Source organism: Ceratotherium simum, chromosome 12 (genome assembly GCF_057802395.1).
Source record: "Ceratotherium simum simum isolate JZ-2026a chromosome 12, ASM5780239v1, whole genome shotgun sequence".
NCBI lineage: Eukaryota > Metazoa > Chordata > Mammalia > Perissodactyla > Rhinocerotidae > Ceratotherium > Ceratotherium simum.
In genome coordinates, this window is record NC_141911.1 from 35,973,404 (window position 1) to 35,994,039 (window position 20,636).

At 37.3% G+C, this 20,636-nt stretch overlaps 1 protein-coding gene across 1 annotated transcript in view; it reads left to right on the forward strand.

The window, feature by feature from the left end:
• Positions 1 to 8,431: 8,431 nt before the first annotated feature.
• Positions 8,432 to 20,636, forward strand: part of IQCM (IQ motif containing M) — a 354,275-nt gene continuing 342,070 nt past the window's right edge. The window contains exons 1-3 of the mRNA XM_087437208.1: positions 8,432 to 8,468; positions 16,632 to 16,711; positions 18,648 to 18,915. Of these exons, the coding sequence (XP_087293334.1) occupies positions 8,432 to 8,468; positions 16,632 to 16,711; positions 18,648 to 18,915 (385 nt within the window). The remainder of the gene's footprint in view (positions 8,469 to 16,631; positions 16,712 to 18,647; positions 18,916 to 20,636) is intronic.

A 20,636-nucleotide genomic window follows, 5' to 3' on the forward strand; every position in this document is an offset into this window, starting at 1 on the left:
TCCCAGGCAAACTGGGATGAATTGGTCCCCCAAGGCCTAAGGTCTACAACTAGGAAGTGGTGAAGCCTGGGCTTGAACCCAGGTCCACTTGAACCTAAGGTCTTTGCTCTTCACCATGTTACATTGTCTTCATTAGAACAAAGTAGGAAAAAAAGACTGATTTAGAGAGGAGGTAGAAGATAAAAACATGAAAGAATTCATGGAGGGGAAATACTGTTTCCTGGAAGGAGTTTTGTCAAGAGAAATTATGCTTTATCAGGAGTTAGAACTGAATTCTGGTTCCAGTGCATTCACAAACCCCAGTGTTGAACTGAACAAATCACTTCCACCCCATGCTGCTGTTTCCTCACCTGTAAAATGAGGACCTAACAAGAAGACAACTGTTAAGATTGTTTCCAATTTTAAAATTGATTATTTGAACTCGTCCCTTAAATATAAACTCTCCAAACCCATTTCATAGCCCATAAATGTTAGCTCTGTTTACAAGTTCATTGAGAAAGAAGAAATCTGAAAATAGATGGCAGGATTTACAATATTTCATGATTTTGCTCAAAGTTCTACAGCTAGCTCTTTAACATCAGCTAGAATTTCCGAGCACAGCAAAATTCCATTGCAACAGTTTAACAGTTTTGGCCTTTAATTTATTTTATTTAATTTGTGGTAATTAACTTTATGGTGTTTTCATTGTTGTCTTTAACTGTTTATATAATGTCCCAAACATCTCAGCAGGAATTACTTTGTAAATCAAGTTTTCACTCTTTATTGTTATTTATAAAATGTTAATGGCTTCTATTTAAGGCATGTGTGATTAATAGTTGAGAGTGTGTACTTTTATAACAACACTGTTTTAATCTGCGAAAAAGCACGAGAAAAACAGAGTCACAACATGCCACAATGATCATTGAAGGCATAACTGCATGTACTGTCATGGGAATCTGCATGAGATATGCTGAAAGCATTTCTGATAGAGTACCTAAGAATAAGACACTGTTACCTTTTTCTTGTTCCTGCACACGTGTTGTATCTGATGTGTTTCTAACCAAAATTTTCCCCAAATAAAATTTATGATAAGATATAACTTCTAATATTTTTAACATTTCATTCAAGATAAGCCTCATTGTCCCCATTACCTCCACTGCTGCCATTTCTGTCATGGCCTTAACGTTGAATTCAAAGACTGAGTGGGAATTTGAGGTGGGAAAAATGTGGAATAGTGTAGGATTTTCTGAAACCAGTTTGTGTGTGTGTGTGTGCGCGCGCATGATCACCATTCATTTTGGGCAAAAGTAATTAGCTCCTTTTCTCATTTGGATAATTATGCTCTTTCTATCAAGATAACAAGGTGCATAAAATTAAATAAGCAAACTCTATTAGCTACGCTGCAAAAAATCATGGTAATCATGGAAAATTTAGTAGTAGTGATATTTTTAAATAAATATTAAGAACTCTATGAAAACTAAGCAGATTCTAATAATTCAGGACTTAGAGGAATTCAAATCAACTGCTTTTTATGGGAGTACTTATTGCTTGGCTAACCGTATGCTCAGTCTTATGGAAGACATAAAAGAAATTTTAGAAACTAATTCCTGCCCTAGTGGGGCTTACAATCTAGCACAGACGTTGGCTTTTAGAGAAGCTCTGTGTTTCCTATTTCTTTTGAGAAAGAGTAAGAAGAGGAGAAATGAAACTACCTGTAATGAGGGTAGTGTTTTCAGAGTTTTAATAGGTTACTTTGAAAAACTAATAATTAAAAATTAAAATTAAAAATTAAATTTAATGGGGCCGGCCCGGTGGCGCAAGCGGTTAAGTGCGCGCGCTCCGCTGCGGCGGCCCGGGGTTCGCTGGTTCGGATCCTGGGCGCGCACCGACGCACTGCTTGGCAAGCCATGCTGTGGCGGTGTCCCATATAAAGTGGAGGAAGATGGGCACAGATGTTAGCCCAGGGCCAGTCTTCCTCAGCAAAAAAAGAGGAGGATTGGCGGATGTTAGCACAGGGCTGATCTCCTCACAAAAAAAAAAAAAAAAAAATTAAATTTAAATTGATGTATCATATATAATGTGAAAAGTGCCTAATTCTTAAGTGTATAGCTCAAGAAATATTCACAAAGTGAACAAGCCTCTCGAAACACCATCTGACAAATAGAACATTAACAGCACCCTAGAGGCTTTCCTTGGGCCCTCCTCAGACTCTTTACCCTCTCCCCAAAGGTCTCCATTACCCTGTTTTCTAGTACCATTAATTTTTGCCTGTTTCTGAAGTTTATATTAACGAAAGCATATAGTATATCCTCTTTATGCTGGCTGTTTTCTCTCAAGATTATGTGTGTAAGAATCAGTTACGTTTTTGTGTATAACAGTTCATTCTCACTGCTGTGAAACATTCCATTGTATGAATAAACTGCAATTTATTTATGTATTCTACTGTCAATGGACATTTGGGTTGTTTCTAGTTTTTAGCAGTTACGAAATAGTGCTACTGTGATCATTCTTATATGTGTCTTTCAGCACCTATTATAAAGTGTCTGTTGGGAGTGGGAAGGCTAGGTCATAGTTAGGTATAGATTTAGGTTTTGAAGATACTGCCAAATAGTTTTCCAAAGATTACCAATTTGCTCTCTGATAGGCAGTATATGAACATTTCAGTAGCTCTATATCCTTGTCAACACTTAGTATTTTGTTAAAGCTTTTCATTTGGATGTGTGGTGGTTGTGGTTTAACTTTGTGTTTCCTTGATGACCAATAAGTTTTGAGCATTTTTTCACATGGCGATGTCCCATATGGAAATCCCCTTTGCAAAATTTCTATTGCAATCATTTGCCTATTTTTACATTAGACTATCTGTCTTTTTCATTGATTTGTAAAAGTTATTTATATTGTATTTGTTATCTTTGTACTTCTAATTTTGGAAGAAACAGGGACTAAAATTCAATATTTCAGTTCTCTCTAGTAGTTGATCTCTTTACTGAGGTACGGCTCAATCTGACATGGATTGCTTCCCTTTTCCTCCAAATTACTCCACTTAACCACTATAGAATGATAGTCTTATCTCACCAACTCCAGCCCATCATCTCCTGTTGGTAATCTTTGGTTCTCAGTGGCCTTCAATGCACCTGTTCATGTATTGCCAAATGCTACTTTATACATCTTTATATCAAAACCCTAAGATAAGGCCGCAGAAAAACTCCATACCTTATTGAATATGGCCTAGATGGACTAGGTTTCTTTTACACATTGAGGCAAAAGGTGAAAAAATTAGTATTTTAGCTAAAAACAGTATTTGAAAGAATTTTAAAGTATATTGTGAGAGTCTTCTCAGTTTATCATCTCCTTTTTAATGACTTGAGAACTGAAATTAATAGCTTTCTTTTGTGATTTAAAAATTTAAATATTTTATGTAAAACCAGGAATATTTGGGATCTCTTAATTAGTGTCAATGACCATGCAAGCCCACAAGGAAATAGAACATCTAATTTTATGGAACAGTCGAATCTTATGTGCAGAAGACACCTGTGAAATCATCAGCTGGGCTTCTCCGATCCTGGAATACTGGGGTTGAGGTGGGTGGGAGTGATGGTGTGGTACAGGGAGAGGCTCTAAGACCCTTCAATCAGAACAGCCAGGCTTCGTCTGTTGTCCTCATTGACTTCTGAGAAAGAGTTCTTTCAAAGATAGGCTGAAGCTGCTCTTTACAAAATGTGTATCATTTAAATCTTCACTTACAGACAAGGAGGCGGAGTTCAGTGAGGTTAAGTTGTTTGGTCAAGATCACATACTTTGGCAATGACAGAATCAGGACTGAAATCCAAATTGGCTCTCTCCACAGTGCTCTGAGACTCTGATGTTTGTGTCAGCTGGAGCAATATCCTAATGATTCAGTTATGTCCTTTTCCTTCCCACTTCCTGGCTCTGAGAAATACATTAACCTGAGTTAATTAGAGAATCAGAGGGAGGTTTCCACGTCGGGAAAGAAGTGTTACTCCACATGCTTGCCACTGTTGCACGTGTTCCCCCAGGATCTCTGCTACCTGATATTGACCGTCATGAGTTCATAAAGTATCTTCTTTCCAGCTCACTTTATGGCTGTCTGATTAATTTTGTTCATAATTTTAATTAGGCAATTATAAATTTTGTATTCTCCTATCATCTGGTATACCTTTTTATCCATTATAGATGCCTAATATTGGCCCTGTTATATTGGACTTGTTCTGTTTTGTTTTCTTTACCTGCTCTCTTTTCTCTTTTCTCATTCCTGTTGTTTGGTGCCAGCATATTTGATGTCTCTGGTAGAGGGACAAGGAGACTTGGCAGAGAGATGTCAGTCAGGGAGCAAATCTGGAAAATTACCTAAAGGTCCTTGTTGATTTAGAAGAGAAAAAGTGGAGGAGGGCTCACACTTATCAGAGAATGGAAACAGTGACAAGGACAAAACTTGAGAGGGAGGTCCTGGTGGCCAAGGGTTGAGAGGCACATGAGGAGGGTTGCAGCCAGAGGCCTGACGGGAAGAGACTAGGCCTAGGCCGCTTTCCTGGATATACTGCTCCTGAGTTCCAGAGAACAGAGGAAAGTAGAGAGGAACAGGAGAGAGACAAGAACTCTTAACCATGCAGGGCAGGCGATTTTTGAGATTTGGGGCCAGTTAGCGTTGCACACAAAAGCAATGGAATAATAGATTTGAGAAACTGATGGGGCCTTGGAGGTCTTCTTGCCCAACAATTTTATTTTGCAAACGAAGAAAGTAAGGTGAAGCGAAGTCAAAGCAAGCCCTTTGGCTCAGTTCTGGGTGGAGTTGTGGATGCCAGTCCCATACTTTTCATCCATATTTCCTCAGTTGCATGAGAGAGAAGCGCCCAGGGCAAGAGGCTAGGTTTTATTCTAAATACAGTCAGAAGTCATAGAAGAAATCAGGAGTCGTAGCCTGATATGATCTGATACACATTTAAGAAGACAACTCCTTCTGCTGTGCAGAGAGTGAATTGGAATAGGGTAAGAGTGGAAATCAAGGGAGCAGTTAGGAGGCTATTTCAGCATTTCAGGAACGAGATGATTGTGATTGGGAGGGGGAAGAAGAGGAGAAGCAGATGTATTTTGAAGGTAAAATGTAGAAGATTTGGTGGATTGGATGTGATAGGTAAAAATACAGGCAGAATCAAAGTTTTATGGCTTGAGCAACTGGGTGGATATAGGTACAGTCTATAACATGGAGAAGTGGGGAGTGGGTGAACGTGTGATCGAAGGCTAGGAGGATTCAGGTGGAGGGATAGTGGGGAGAAAATTTGGGGTAGAAAATGAAGATTTGCTCTCATTCACCCTTATATCAACTACTGAAACTGCCTGTCTAGATCCCAGCACTGTGACCTGTTTCCCTGAATTCTGCTGAAAACCATAGGGCAGTTCTTTGCCACCAGGATACTTAATTGTACGGGACACCATGATAAAGTCTTATCAGTTGTCTGCTTTGGAAGGACAAGCTAAGGAGATAAGGTGGGGAAATACTGTTTCCACTTCTATCTGCCTTTTATTCATATAGAAACAGAATTAGAAATCCTTAGCATTCCTGTAACCCAATTAAGGAGAGCCTTAAGTTGCATCTACTAGAAGAGAAAGGGTAAAAGGACTTTTTCACAAATGTGCCCAAGGAGACAAGAGAAGGTAGGGCATCCCTGCGCAGCATGCTGTTGCCATAATTACTCATTCCACAAATATTTTCTGAAATCCTTCTACATGCTAGACCCTCTTCGAGGCACTGGAAATACAGCAGGGAAGAAAACAAAGTCCTTGCCTTTATGGAAGTTACATTCCAGAACACTAGTTAAGTTAGTACACTGTTCAAAAACTTTCAATGGTTTGTTGCTCATTTCAGCAGCATAAAATCCCACCCTCTGCTTAAATCAAGCAGTCACTACTTGCCGTCCCGCAAACCACGTGTGTTCTTACCTCTTTGCGTTTGTTTGTGCTATTTCCCTCACCTGCCTCCTCTGTTCCTCTTAAGGCAGCTGCTCTGACCCACTTGGGACTGACATTCGGTCATAGGGGTGTGCTGGCCAGCGTCCAGTTCTGACTGCTTGATGCCTGTGCTGAGCCAGTTATTCACAATTTCACGATTACCCCTGCATCCACTCTTCCCGGTGTAGCTCAGTCTCTCTTGAACCTTTGTAGGTCGCTTTCTCAGCACTCACTGATCTCATCTTCATTTGAACTCCTGGCACTCATGGGTTTACATTATTTCACAAAAGCTCACAGACTTTCATATGACATCTGGACACACTTGTTTGCATTTTATTTAAAAACTTGACTTATGCTTTTGCCTTTTCTTCCAAAATAGATGGCATGTCCATTGCACAACTTAGACACTAAATATGCACTTATTAATTGATCAGTGCATCAGGAGGCACTCAGCATCTCCTGACTGTCTGCTGGGGACTTAAGTGGAGAGGAACCCTATCTGCTGATATTCTGTGTCAGTGTGCTCATCTTTAAGCAATTCCATCCTCCAGGGCCTTCTTCCACCCCGAGCTCCTGTCTCAGAGTCATCCCCTATCACCTCGGGTTTGCGGGGGCATTACCATGCCAGCACCCCTTAGGATGCTTGGCTAGTTTTCTGCATTAAAAGGACAGTGGGATGTCTTGCTTGGCAGCCAATTTAATGCAGGCTGACACTCCTGGCACACTGAATTAGGGTGGAGGAGGCAACCGCCCCAGAGAAGAGTCCTTTTCTATGGAGATTAAAACAAGAAAATGACGGAGCGCAAAACACCTTTATTTTCTTCTTATATTTAAATGGAAAGAAGACAGTAATTAAGGCAGACCGGAAGATGAGTTCTGATTGTTAATTGCTAAGGGAGGTGCAGTATTTTAATTTATCTCAGTTCATTTGTGGAACTAGGCAGACGAGGTACATGTTCTGTGCTCTTGCTCATGGTATAATGCTGACAATTTGAGAATTAGTCACTGTTTGGATGTTCCAGGTTTGTTATTTTAAAACTGTAACTGCGACAGTTTTTTTTCCCCCTCTAGGTAGAAGCTAAGGAAAAGTGTTGTAGCCTTTTATCTAAGAGCATGTGGCCACAGAGTCATGACTTCCATAGGGCAAAGCTGCCTTACAGATTTACTCAAATAATCCTCAAATTGTTTAAAACAGGTCTTGAATACTTCACAACAATTTGATGGTCTAGTCAGCTAACTGAACAATTATTCTTAGAGTTTTAGAACAAGAGGCTCCTTGGGGCTCCGTAAAGCATTTAATATTCCTATTTCTAATTATAAAGCTGTGTGAGCACACAGTAGTATACACTGGTGTAACTGATTCCCTGGCTGTAGGGGCAACATTTGATGCATTTTGGATAATCTTTTGGAAATAATGATAATTTCCAATGTAGGAGGAAAGGCTCAGCTCAATCAACCCATTAATCAGCGTTTTATTGAGCACCTTCAGAATGCCATGCACTGAGCTGGGAATCACAGAAGTTGAGGTCATTCCTCCAACTGAACATTTAAATCTTCTGGGGAACTTTAAAAAACACAGATGCCTAGGCCCCACTGTAGACTTTGATATATTTTTAACCTCTACCCCCTTCAAGCAATTCTAATAGCCATCCAGGGTTGAAGACCACTGGTATAAAGTACAGTTTGGTTTTCAAGGCACTTGGAGCTAATTAGGATATAGGATTTCTATTTATATCTATTACTCTGTCTTTTTAGCCCCTTACACAGAGCATATGATAAATTTCAAGTGAGAGGCACAGACAATAGAACTAGTGACAATAGAACTAGTATGTTTAAGGGAGGAGCAGATCACTAGAGGCTGGGGTGATCACAAAGGAGGTAGGATTTGAACCTATGGTTTAAGGATGGGTAGGATATAAATAAATATAGATGTGAGAACAGGGCATTCTGAGTAGAAGAGTAGCATAAACCTAAGTTCAAGTGTGTAAGCTCAAGGAAAGAATGTGTAAGGTATGTGCCAGGTATTATTTGGATATTAGTTGTAAAATAGTGAGAAATCAGTGGGCCTGCATAGGGCCTTAGGCCCAAAGATCTGGATTTGAGATCTCTACATGCCACTAAATAACTGCTTACATTGATAAGTTATTTCACTTCTCCGGGCTCAGTTTCCACATCTGCCAAAGGTGGGACAATAGTTTCTATCAGATTGTTTGGAACCACTAAGGTAATATGTACCCAAGAACTTGATAAACCACAGAGCCCTACTCAATGCTAGCTCTTGTTATTGTTGTCTTTTGGAGGGAAAGGCATTGAAGGTTTTAGAGCAGAGGAGTGATGTATAAAAGGTGTTAATCATTTATCCTGTTTCTTCATGAATGAGTGAAAGAAATAGCTAAAAATAAATATTCATCACCACTGAATTAATGTAATCGTGTTTAGGGACTTGGAGCCCAATCTTCAAAAAGGAAGATCACCCTAACTGCCCATCATGGCTGCTGCAGAGGCTCTGCCTGATAAAGCAGAATGTGAGTATCCACACTTACCTAATAACTCAGTGCACAGTGCATGACACTCCAACAGCTTTAAGGAAGCTTTTCTATTAATTACTAACCCTCAGAGTGCTAAATGTATTAGCACACCCTGTAAGAATTCGTCTCATTCCCTTTATTTAAATATAACCAACTTTGGAGAGATCTGTAGCAACTTTTAACTTAGTGTGCTGTCCAATATGGTATCCACTAGCCACATGTGGCTATTCAGTGCTTAAAATGTGGCCCCTGAAACTAAAGAACTGAATATTTAATTTTAATTCATTTTAATTTCAATATAAAAGCTGATGATTCAGTTATTGGAAAACTTTTAAGCATGTTTGGAGCAACTTGGGGATATGAATCTACTTTTTCAAGTGGACATTTTCTAAAATCTAAATACAGATCAAGATTTCTGATAAAAACGTAGCATCTGAATTGAGATGTATGTAAGTGCAAAATATACACAGGATTTTGAAGACAGAACAAAAGAAGAATGTAGAATATCTCATTAATTTTTAATATTGATTAATGCTGAAATGATAATATTTGGATATATTTTGTTTAAATAAAATATTCTATAACAATTAATTATAATGTTTTATTAAAATTAATTTCACCTCTTTCACTTTTAAAAATATGACTACTAGAAAATTTTAAATTACATATGTGGCTCACATTATATTTCTTTTAGAGCTGATCTAGATGTGGCAACACTGCAAATAATCTTAAATTTAGGATTAGGTAGTATGATTGAGAAACATGTAGTGCTGCATATAGAGCTGGGATTATGAAGATTTCCAGTTCTGCTACCTCCCCTTGGCTCTTGTGAGCCCAGGCAGTAAATGATACAGGCCAGCTGGCTTCCGTCCAGGGCTATGAACAGAGTGCTGTGTGGATCACTTTAACTCTCTCTCTATTTGGATAATACAGTACATTTTTCAAGACGGAAAGAGCAGAAAGGGAGGAAGATCCAGGTATTGGAGGAGGAATGTTCTCTAGTTTCATTTTGCCTTTGGGTTATCCCCATAATTGCTTAAATTGTATTTGAAGGCTTGATACTGTGAGCTTGGAATTCCCCTACATCTCCTTAGCAACCTAACCCCACTCTGAGAAATATTAACATAGAGATATTTTTTTGTAGGGGGGAGGTACATTGTAAAATCTTCCTGAGGGATATAGGAAACCTATTAACCATTTATTGTTGCAAAGAGGATAAGACACTTTGCTAAAGAAGGAATAAAGAAAAGAGGTAAGTGAGAAAAAGTGTGTCTGTAGAGAACTCAACAGAATGCCTTTAAGTTGGAACTGAAGAGTTGAGTCTTAACGCAGTGTGTCGTGGGAAAAAAAATTGCTGAATATAGGTTTTAGGAGATGATAGCCATGTGCCGCTTGAAATTTGGGTTTTACTTGGTTTTTAAATTTTTTTGAAAATAAATTAGAAATTATGTTTTCTTCACTTCTATATAATGGAATTGAATATAAACTGTTTTATTTGAGGTTTCTCTTCAAAGAGCTTCCATTCACTTTCTAGCTTCCACAATGCTTTGCCCTAAACTAATCAAATGATCTCAGCTCCAGCTTCCCTCCCCTGCTTCTCCTCTCTAAGCTTTTCCCCTCTCCTCACTCTTCTCTTCATCTGAACTTGCTTTTAGAAGGAGATCTTTCCGCACATGCACTAGTATTTAACCTTTGTTTATTTGTTTAGTGTGTATTTGTTATTTATAGCCAAGGAATTTTTTCCTACAAAATAAAACTTAGGAAGAGCTCAAATATGTAAAACAGATAAGGTCTGAGCTGCCTTGATTGAAAGAAGGAAGAGCCCCCAAGTCATGTGAAATTGATGAAGCACAATTTTAAAACCACTGCCATAGTCTGGATTTGATTCACTGTGTTATTTCTCTTGGGATATTTCTGTTTTAAACCTTATCTCTAATAATACAATATAAAGACTTCTCTTTAAAGGGAAATTCATACATTAGTGAACTGGCAGTAGGGGGTGTTGGTGATTTACGTTGGCCTCTATCACAGCACATATCTTACTGAATGATGTGGAGTTTATTTACAGTTTTTTTCTGGTATTAGGCTCTAAGCACCTGGAAGGCAGGGATACAGAGTGTCTTCTTTATTTCAGCACATTTAGCACCAGAACAGCAATCTGGGACTTAGTAGGTACTTAGTGAACGTATGCTGACCTGAGTCTCATTGAGCCTGAGGTAGGGCTTCTCTAACACTGTGAAATCAGACACACAGTCAGACACTTAAACTTCAACTATACAGGCAAGGAAGGCCTTAGCCATGTGGCCATACATCTTTGTTCAGGATATCTTCTTAGTAAATTATCGTGAACTCTGTGAAGAATGCAGCCTGTTACAAGAAGGATGGAAACACTTTGAGGAAGGCCAGTTATTTTGTTATGGTTATAAAAATCACATGTGTGTTAGTCCCTGGGTCTTTTTGGATGCAGAAAAGATTAGCTCAATGAGTACAATCAAGAGATGGCCAATAGCTCATTACCTGTCATAGTTTCCTAATTATATCTTCTTCTGGTGTCTTTACTTCAGAGGTTTCTAGAGCAATTATACAGAACCTCTAAAACATTAAGAGAAGTCTGAAGTTTTATGAACTATCAATCATAATAACATTAAATTGGTGATATATGAAGAGTGAGTTTTTAAAAAATATATAAAATAAATGTAAGAAAATATTTTAGGCTAGTGAAATCATTTGGCATTAGAGACTCATTTTCTTTCCCTGTGGAAATATTGATATTTGCCTTCATGTTTTAGGTAAATTTAATATGACTATTCCAGCCTCTTCATGAACTTTATCATAAAATATTTGTTATTGCTTATAATGACTTTTTTATTGCTTTTTGGGGATTTAGTAACTTAAAGAATCCCAAGTATGAAGAGACTTTATTATTTGCAAACCTATTAATTAATTAGTTTTGGATAAAAAAGAACTATAATAAGATCAGATTCATTCAAACTAATTTAGAAAGTTGAAATTTATCTTTGTGCTATTGAAGAAATAAGGATTGACTAATGAAATTAATTATATAAACACTGTTGGGGACAAGTTTAGCCCAATGATAGTAATAACTACAGTAATAATAATTGCTAACATCTATGGAAAGCTTATTATGTACCAGGCACCGTGCTCAGTGCTTCGTGGCCAAGTCCAATTTAATCCTCACAACAACTCTGTGTGAGATATATTATTATTATTATTGTTATCCTCATTTTACGAATGAGAAAATGAAGGCTTAAGACAATGAAATAAGCAAATTGGAGTTCAAGACCAAATAGTATGACTCAGGAATGATAGCTCTTAAAAATCATTCTATATGCTATGGATATGTATTTGCAAATAAACCAAGCCTTAATTATAGATTTTTTAACAGAGAAGGAGCAGACCTTGACAACTTCCTCTTAGTAATTGAAGTTATAATGCTCACTTGAATGTATAAAAGCTGATGCTTATGAACTTACCCCGTTGTGAACAAAGAAACAGAAGCCTGAAAGATTATCAACTGGATGGATTCTTAACGTCAAAATTGTTTAATTTCTTGTAATTTTAGACTCATTTGTTGAATATTACATATCCTTGGAAATTATAAAAATAAAGAACACACTGTAGCTTTGCCTTTTCTTCCGCATTCAGATATGAGTTATCTTGTGCTACCTTGAGAATTTCACTCTTTGGTTCAAAGACTAATTTTTAGTTCTGAGAGAAAATCAGAACAGCTGCCTCAGCAACTTAAATGACAATGAGGGCTCAGGATTTTCGGCTTGGAGTCAACATGTCGACATGCCTTCAGTGGAGCTGTTTCAGAATCTGTGTGAAATTGCTCTCTTGTGGTGGCTGTCTTTCGCTGCCCCTTTAAGAACAATCTCAGGCCTTGCTCTGTTCAAGAGTCTCATGGCCTGACTGTATGGGTTCGCTGTGGCAATACCTCGATGAGTCAGAATCTAGTGTACTTGCTGGCTCCAAGAAGGCCATTAGGGTTGCCAGAGTGGACACCAGCTCCTCCACAGTTCACAGGCAACAGGTGGCTCTTGGGGATGGGGAAAATCAGATGCACTGGGCAACAAAGAGTCCAGATAGGAAGAAAATACTATCTTGGGAATTTAACTCCTCTGTCAAAGGCTAATTTTGAGTCATGAAGGGGAAAATCAGAACAGTTCTATCAGCACATGAAATTACAACAAGGGTGCAGGATTGCTGGCTTGAAATGGAACTATCTTAGTCTGTTCAGGTGCTATAACAAAATATCATAATATGGGTGGCTTATAAACAATAGAAATTTATTTCTCACAGTTCTAGAGGCTGGGAAGTCTAAGATCATGGCACCAGCAGATTTGGTGTCTGGTGAGGGCCTGCTTCCTCACTGATGGACAGCTTCTCACTGTAGTCTCACATGGCAGAAGGGGCTACCTAGCTCTCTGGGTTCTCTTTTATAAGGGCACTAATCTCAATCATGAGGGCTCCACCCTCCTGACCTAATCACCTCCCGTAGGGCCCACCTCCTAACACCATCACACTGGGCATTAGGTTTCAACATATGAATTTTGGGGGGACACATACATTCAGTCCATAACAGAAAGTGTTGATGAAATTTGAGTATTTCAGTAGGGTGACCAGCCAAATCTCAGAGGAGTGTCCAGGATTCACAAGGCATGCATGGCATTAAGAGAAGCAGCAGATGTGTAGAAAAAAGTGGCAAGCAACTCAGGAGACCAGCACCTGTGCGGGCTCCCAGCACAACTGACTTTAGAAGGCACCCAGGCCCTCTCCGTCTCAGAGCTTTGCCTGTAAAAGAAGACTAGATCATCTCTAAGGTCTTGTTTGGAATGAAGACTCAATGGTTTTTATAAAGCTACATTTTCACCAAAAATCAGTGACTTAATCATTTCATATATTAATAAATTATATTGTTTGTCATGTGTATGACATATGGCAATGTTGTAATTATAAGTAACTATAAGGGAGATTTGATTAGTCAGAAGAAGGGAATTAAAGGAAGAAAGATTCTTATGAGAGGAGGAAAAAGAGGGCAAGGTGTGGAGTCACACTTCAGAGAGCTTACTACCTCTCCTCTGGGAAGTAAGTGGTCTAGTTAGAAGCCTCCTCAAAGTAGATTTAGATTTTAGTTGAAATTTGATGAAATAGACAATTTTAATTCCTGAACTCCTGTCTCTTCCGTGTGAGGACAGTGCATCTTATGGCTTTGAATGGCGATGTTTGTACGAACGATTTTACTTTGTGCTTCCATCTGCACAAAGAATATGTACACTTCTCTAGAAGTATATGCGTGAAGTCTTGACTGCTATTTTCTATTGGAAAAAAAGAAAAAAATTCCACCAATCAGTACCCTTAGAAATATGTAGACAGCCTGAATGTGGGGAGATACAGTGGCAAATGTGGGAGGACAGGGAGATTTGAGTTTGGTAATGACTTACAGCACTTTCCATGGGTAAGAGTGGAAGGGAGGAAGAAGAGAGAGAGCAAGGGGAGATGTTTTTCTTTCTAGAATAACTACAGAACGACAATTACAATGTCCAGTGATGGGGCACCTCAGTAGATGCTTCCTTTCCTAGCGCAGTACTTTTAAGGTAGGCTAGAGTCCAGTCATTTTTCTCCTTAATTTCATTGCCCCAAGGTAACAGCTGCCTGAGATCCATGAATCTACGAGGTGAAAAGCAAGGGGAAATTTTGTGAAGGAATGAAGAGAGAGTTTGCCCCCAATATTTTATTATGAAATTCTCAAACATATAGCAAGCTTGAAAGAATTTTAAATCAACCCTCATAGATCTGCCAGCCAGTTTTTACCATTAATATTTTACTGTATTTGATTTATCACATATCCATACAACAATCAACATGCATTCATTAGTCAGAATTCAATATTTGTTTATAATTTTTCTTCCTTTGGTGTAAAATGTACTGCAATGAAATGCAGAAATCTTAGGAACATATTCATTGACTTATGATAATTACATATGCTTGGGTAATCTGCTGTGCATCAAGATATAGAACATTACCATCACCCCAGAAATTTCCTTCGTCTCCCTTCTCAGACAATCTATGCCACTCCCCACCAAAAGAATCACTGTTGTTTTTTTTTTTCCTCTCGTGTATTTGCTTTATTTGTGCTAGAACTTGTACGTGGAATCATACAGTATGTGCTTTTTTGTGTAAGGATGCTTACTTGGCATAATATTTTTGAGATTCATCCATGTTGTTATGCATGCCAGTAGCTTGATTCTTTTTTTATTGCTGAGAAGTATTTCATTGTATGAGTATACCACAGTTTGTTTACTGTTCTCTGGTTGATACACAGCTGGGCTGTTTCCAATTTGGAACTGTTATGATTAAAGCTGCTATGAGCATTCTTGTACAAGTCTTTTGTGAATATATGTTTCATTCGTGTATATTAAGTTTTATAAGAAATTGCCATATCTTTTCCAAACTGATAATCCTACTTTACACTTCCATCAACAACATATCAGGGTTTCAGTAGCTCCACAGCATCACCAACATTGGTTGTTATCAGTCTTTTTAATTTTAGGCATTCTGGTGGGTATGTGGTGGTATCTGCTATGGTATGAACATTTGTGTCCCCCCAAAATTTGTATGTTGAAATCCTAACCCCCCAAGGTGATGGTATTAGGAGATGGGGCCTTTGGGAGGTGATTAGGTGGAGCACTCATGAGTGGGATTACTGTTCTTATAAAAGAGACCCCAGAGAGCTCCCTAGTCCCTTCCACCATGTGAGGATACAACTAAACATCTGTGACCTGGAAGAGGGCCCTCACCTGACCATACTGGCACCTGATCTTGGACTTCCAGCCTCTAGAACTGTGAGAAATAAATTTCTGGCTTATAAGCTACCCAATCTGTAGTATTTTGTTCTAGCATCCTGAAGGGACTAAGACAGTATCTCATTATGGTTTTGATTTGCATGAAGATGGAATTTTTAATTGATTAAAATTAGAGTAGGTAAAAAGAAGAGAGGGAAAATCTTGATCTTAAGAGTACTAAAGTAGGTAGAGTTATAGAAATGGGGAGCACACTGGCCAGATTGAAAAGCTAATTTTAATAGATAATATACTTAAATTTTACTGAATCCGGGTTAGGAGGAGGAAGCCAAGAAACACTTATAAATGTCAGAATCAGCTAATAATCAAGGAAATATATAAGGAGGAAATCTTAGACAAAACTAAATGAGAATGATGCATTCTATGTACATGCTGTAGAATTCTATACATAACTCTGGATAAAAAGAATGAATTAAGAATCTTAGGAAAATATAAATGAGATAAGAGTTATTATAAAGTCATCCATTTGTAGGTGTGTATATTTTTTATTTCAGTGCTATTCTTATTTAATAAACTATTGAGTTTTATTTTGCAGTTATAATTTTATCAACAAATTATAAGGTAAATATTCTTGAAGAAATGTACAGCTGTATGGATTAGTCATCAGGAACAGAAAACACAGATAGACTTAATAATTTTTGTGTTCAAATCATGTTGTGTCTTCTGTATAGTAACATTTAAAGAACTTTTAGAACTGAAAGAGATTTCAATTTGTGTGTTTTCTTTGGTTTTCCTGGACTTTAGTAATTTAGGATAATCTACTTTATCTCTCTGACCATTATAAGCTGATGTTTTTAAAGGAAAATATTACATTAAAGAAGCATTACATTAACTTTTTCATCCACTTATGACATCTACTTATAAAATTCCCTTTTTATAACATTCTACAAGATTTATAACTGTCCCCAAATTGTAATTTCATAGTTTTACCATTTTTCTTTAAGAAAGTACCTTAATGAGCCAGCCCTGGTGGCCTAGTGGTTAAAGTTTGGCACGCTCCACTTTGGCGGACCAGGTTTGGTTCCCTGGATGCAGAATCACACCACTTGTTTGTCAGTAGCCATGCTGTGGTGGCGGCTCACATAGAAGAACTAGAAGGACCTACTGCTAGAATATACAACTATGTACTAGGGCTTTGGGAAGGGAAAAAAAAAAGAAGAGAGGAAGATTGGCAACTGATGTTAGTTCAGGGCAAATCTTTCCCAGCAAAAAAAGAAAAAAAAAAGGTATATTAACTACATTAAAAAAATAAAATGTTTCTCTGTTTCTGTTTTAGGTCCTATATTAGAGATCACCAAGCAAGATTTTTTTAAAGAAGCAAAAGCTCTCATTGCTCATTATAAGAAAATAAATGAGGTTAATGCTTTGCATTTATCTAACATTATGTTTTCCAGGAAACTAATAACTATTTTTTTATACTGCAGTGATTGTTCCAAATGATTGCATGAACCCTGATAGATTCTGAATAGAATAGAAGAGAAAATGAAATCCTTACTGGCTATAAATATTGATGTCAGATTGCATTAAAAAATAATATTTTTCAGCAGTACAGATTATTTACTTATATATTTAATTTACACATTTAATCAAATTTTTAATGTTTTCTTTTGATGAATTATAACAGAAATATTTGGATTAAATATCTCAAGTAAATATCCCTCTTTAAACGCTATTAGGTAAGTGTTTAAAGGTAAACTAGAAAATATACTATGAGAGGCATCTCTCCTCTGCCCCTAGCATGACATGCTTACCCGAATCTTCTTCCAGATCACTTTGCATTAGAACTGTTTACCAGTCTGATAACTCCTTGAGGGCAGCCACTGTCTTTTTTGAATGTTGTATCTCCAGCAACAAGCATTGTGCCTGGGTCAATAAATAGTTGCTGAATGGATAGATTTGGAAGGTGAGAGGAAGGAGTGAAAGGAAAGGGACTCTAAGAGACAGGAGAGTCACCACAGGGTGAAATTTTGGAAGAGGGCATCTAGAGAGGAGATGGGAAATTTGGGGGAGCAGCAGCTGTTGTGACAAATGGGCCTTTGGGGAGACAGGTGAGGGAAGGGGATTTGAGGATGGTTTACTATGTGCCACACTAGCCTATGCCCTTTCAAATATGTTTTTTTTAAAAAAACCAGAATTGTAAATAAAGATTTTAATATTTTTCCATGCTTACTGTTGGGGGGGGATTATAATTTTTACATATGTTTCTTTTGAATAGTCCTCTATGCTGAGACTGGCCATAGGTGGTTTTAATCTTGTAATCAACATTGTTAACGTTGCTTAACAAATTTTTTCCTTTAACCAATTAAAAATTCTTTTAAGTTATATTGATTTCACTAGTAGGCACATGGGATGAAAACTTTACAGTCTTCAGAGTTAGGTAGATGTCCTTAGAACCTGACTTATTGTTAGAATTTTTTCTAATAATAACAGCATAATATTCCATCTTTGGTTGCTTGATAAAACATAATACTAGCATACTAGAACTTATTTAGTGGCATCTTGAGTTGGCAACAATTTGAATTCGTTCAAAATTTTTTTTGGGGGAGGGAGGACTCTGTCTATGGGCCAGAGAATGACTAGACTTGAACAATTATAATTGTTTGGATAATTACCTGTCAGAGACTTAGGATTGTATTATTTTTCTACTGCTCAAAGTAGTCAAAATTAAGAAGCAATTAAGAGATTGAAAGAATTGAAAAACATATGTGGCTATTAATATGCTTTTCATGAGAACCTACCTCCATTTACGAGCAGTTATTTTTGGTTCAACAGAGTAAGAGGTTTGGGGGTGTTAGCATTTGATGGACATTTGAAAATGCTTCAAATATGCTTGAAAATAATTAAATAATAATTTAATTAAATTTAAATAATATATAACAACTTAAATAATATAATAATAAATAATAAAATACTTTAAATAATATAATAATTTAAAATAATTAAATGTCTTATATGTCTATTTGAAAACTTCTATTTTAAAATAGACTTTAAAGTTGTATTTGAAAATACCACATTTGAGGATAAAATTACTATTTTAAAATTTTCATTTCTTTGAGGTAGAATGTAGCCCTCATGCTTCTTAAGGGCTTTTAGACAACTACAAGAATAACATCTGCTTTATCTGATTGCTGTCATGTGCTTTATAGTAAAGGTCTTATACGCTAAGGTACTTTGTAAAATGTATTTAGTGCGTATAATTTTAAGAATTTATTAATACAATTTATTATATAATTTTATTACACAATTAATATTATAGTTAAATTTCATTAAATTTATTTTGTTTTATTCATAGAATAAAGTTCAAGGTACTCCTATAAATGTTTTTAAAACTAAACATCAAAAATTGAAATCTGGCAAATTCATACCTTTGGAGATTAAAAAAAAAGAAACATTTGATGTGGTCCAAGAGCTTAAGACAGCACGCAAAAGTATTTGTTTTCCCAAAGATCTTTCCAAAAGTGAACATTTGGAGGAGCCCCCACGGCAAATTTCTTTCAAGGAGCCACACAGTTTTCATGTAAAAGAAAAATACAAGGAACCTGTAGATCTAATTGCTAAAGGTAAGTTTTTGGTGGAGCAAAGAAGTTCAGCAAACCAACAGGCAAAACTGTTTGCTTCTGGTATGCTTGGAATGGAACTTCCTTGTTCAAACACCATCCCACACTTTGAATTTTAGCAATGAAAGGTAGGGAGGCATGATTAATAAAGCTGCTAAACTCTGGGGGCCACTGGAAATTGAGAAGAGAGCATCCTAATGGGAAAGAGGAATTTAGAGGAACAAAGTTGGGTAGCCATACCTTCCAACAGAGTGATATTCCTTCTAATACACAAGTCCTCAGAGATTGTTTAGTTCACCATTACTAAAGCAGTGAGAAGTTATGACCCTGAATGCTGTTGTTGAGCAGGGTAGGTAGACAAGCTATTTGTGAGAGTGTTCCTTCAAAACCCTAAAAGGATTTTTGGGAGCTATAGAGTTTACCTTTAAGAAGATTTGTAGCAAAGATTTGTTTTCTATCAGGAACTTGTTAAGGTGGAACCTAGATGTCTATTTAAGCAGAGTAATATTGTTTTCCTGAGACTAATGGCTGGACTAAGTGACCTCTAAAAACACATCTCTAGTCACAGCTTTCATAACTTTATCTACATTTTTCCTGTTTTGTTATTGCTTTTTATGTTATACATTCATCTGAATTTTTTTCATTCAGTGAGTGCCTGCTCTGTGCCAGGCACCATGTTAGGAGCTGGAGAAATAAAGATGAAAAGGCTCAGAGAGTAATGGTGGGGATAAACAGCTGGGTAATTTCTTATCCTACAATGTGACAATTGCTGTAATAGAGGTAAGTGTGAAGGATTATGGAGTCACCAAATGCCAGAAGAGATCTCATTAGAAATGGGTTTTAAGAAGTTCGTTAAAGGTAGGGTGGGAAGAGGAGAGGCCATTTTGAGCAATGGGAGCAAAATATTAAAACTCTGAAGGATGAAAGAATGTGACATGTTTTGATAAACGATAGACGTGGTAAGAAATGAAGTTGGGAAGATGGGCGAGGCTAGATTTTGAAAGGAATATAATGGCAGGCCTAGGATTTGAACCTGTGTGTAATGGAAAGTCTATGGTGTTTTTAAAGCTGAGCATAGAGAATGACCAGATCTTTCTGTTAGAAAAATAAAATTGGCAGCAGAGGCTGTGGAGAGAATGGTGGCAGAGAGATAAGTGAGGAGGCTGCCTAGGAAACCGGTGGTCCATGTGAGCAATGGCAGGGGCCTAAATTAGGGCAGTAGTGAAGCAGCAAGCGCGGAAGAAAGATGTTACAGCAGCGTTTCTCAAAGTGTAGTCTTCAGAACACTAGTCCCCTGAATGATTCACCTTGACAAAAGGGTTCTTTGGTTAGATAAGTTTGAAAAAATGCATTCACTTTTTGGAGATTCATATTGAGTGTTAATATATTGAAAGCTCAAAGAAATACTGCAGAAAGGAAATCTGTTTACTGTTTTTAATGTGGCTATCAGGAATTCATTTGACCAAAGAATTACTAAAGAAAGATATTGAGGTTTCTAGACTGGAAAACTGGACAGACATCATTATGTAAAGATAGAAATTCAGAGGAAGAAGCAGATTTTGGGCAAGTGGAGAAAGGGATGGGAAAGATAATGAATTCACTTTTAGACTTGTTAAGTAGACACGCATATGGAAATAACCATTAGGAAGTTGGAAATGGAGATCCTGGCACTTAAGAGAGTGATAGGTGAAGACTGAAGATTGATGTTGGGGGTCACTGCCATA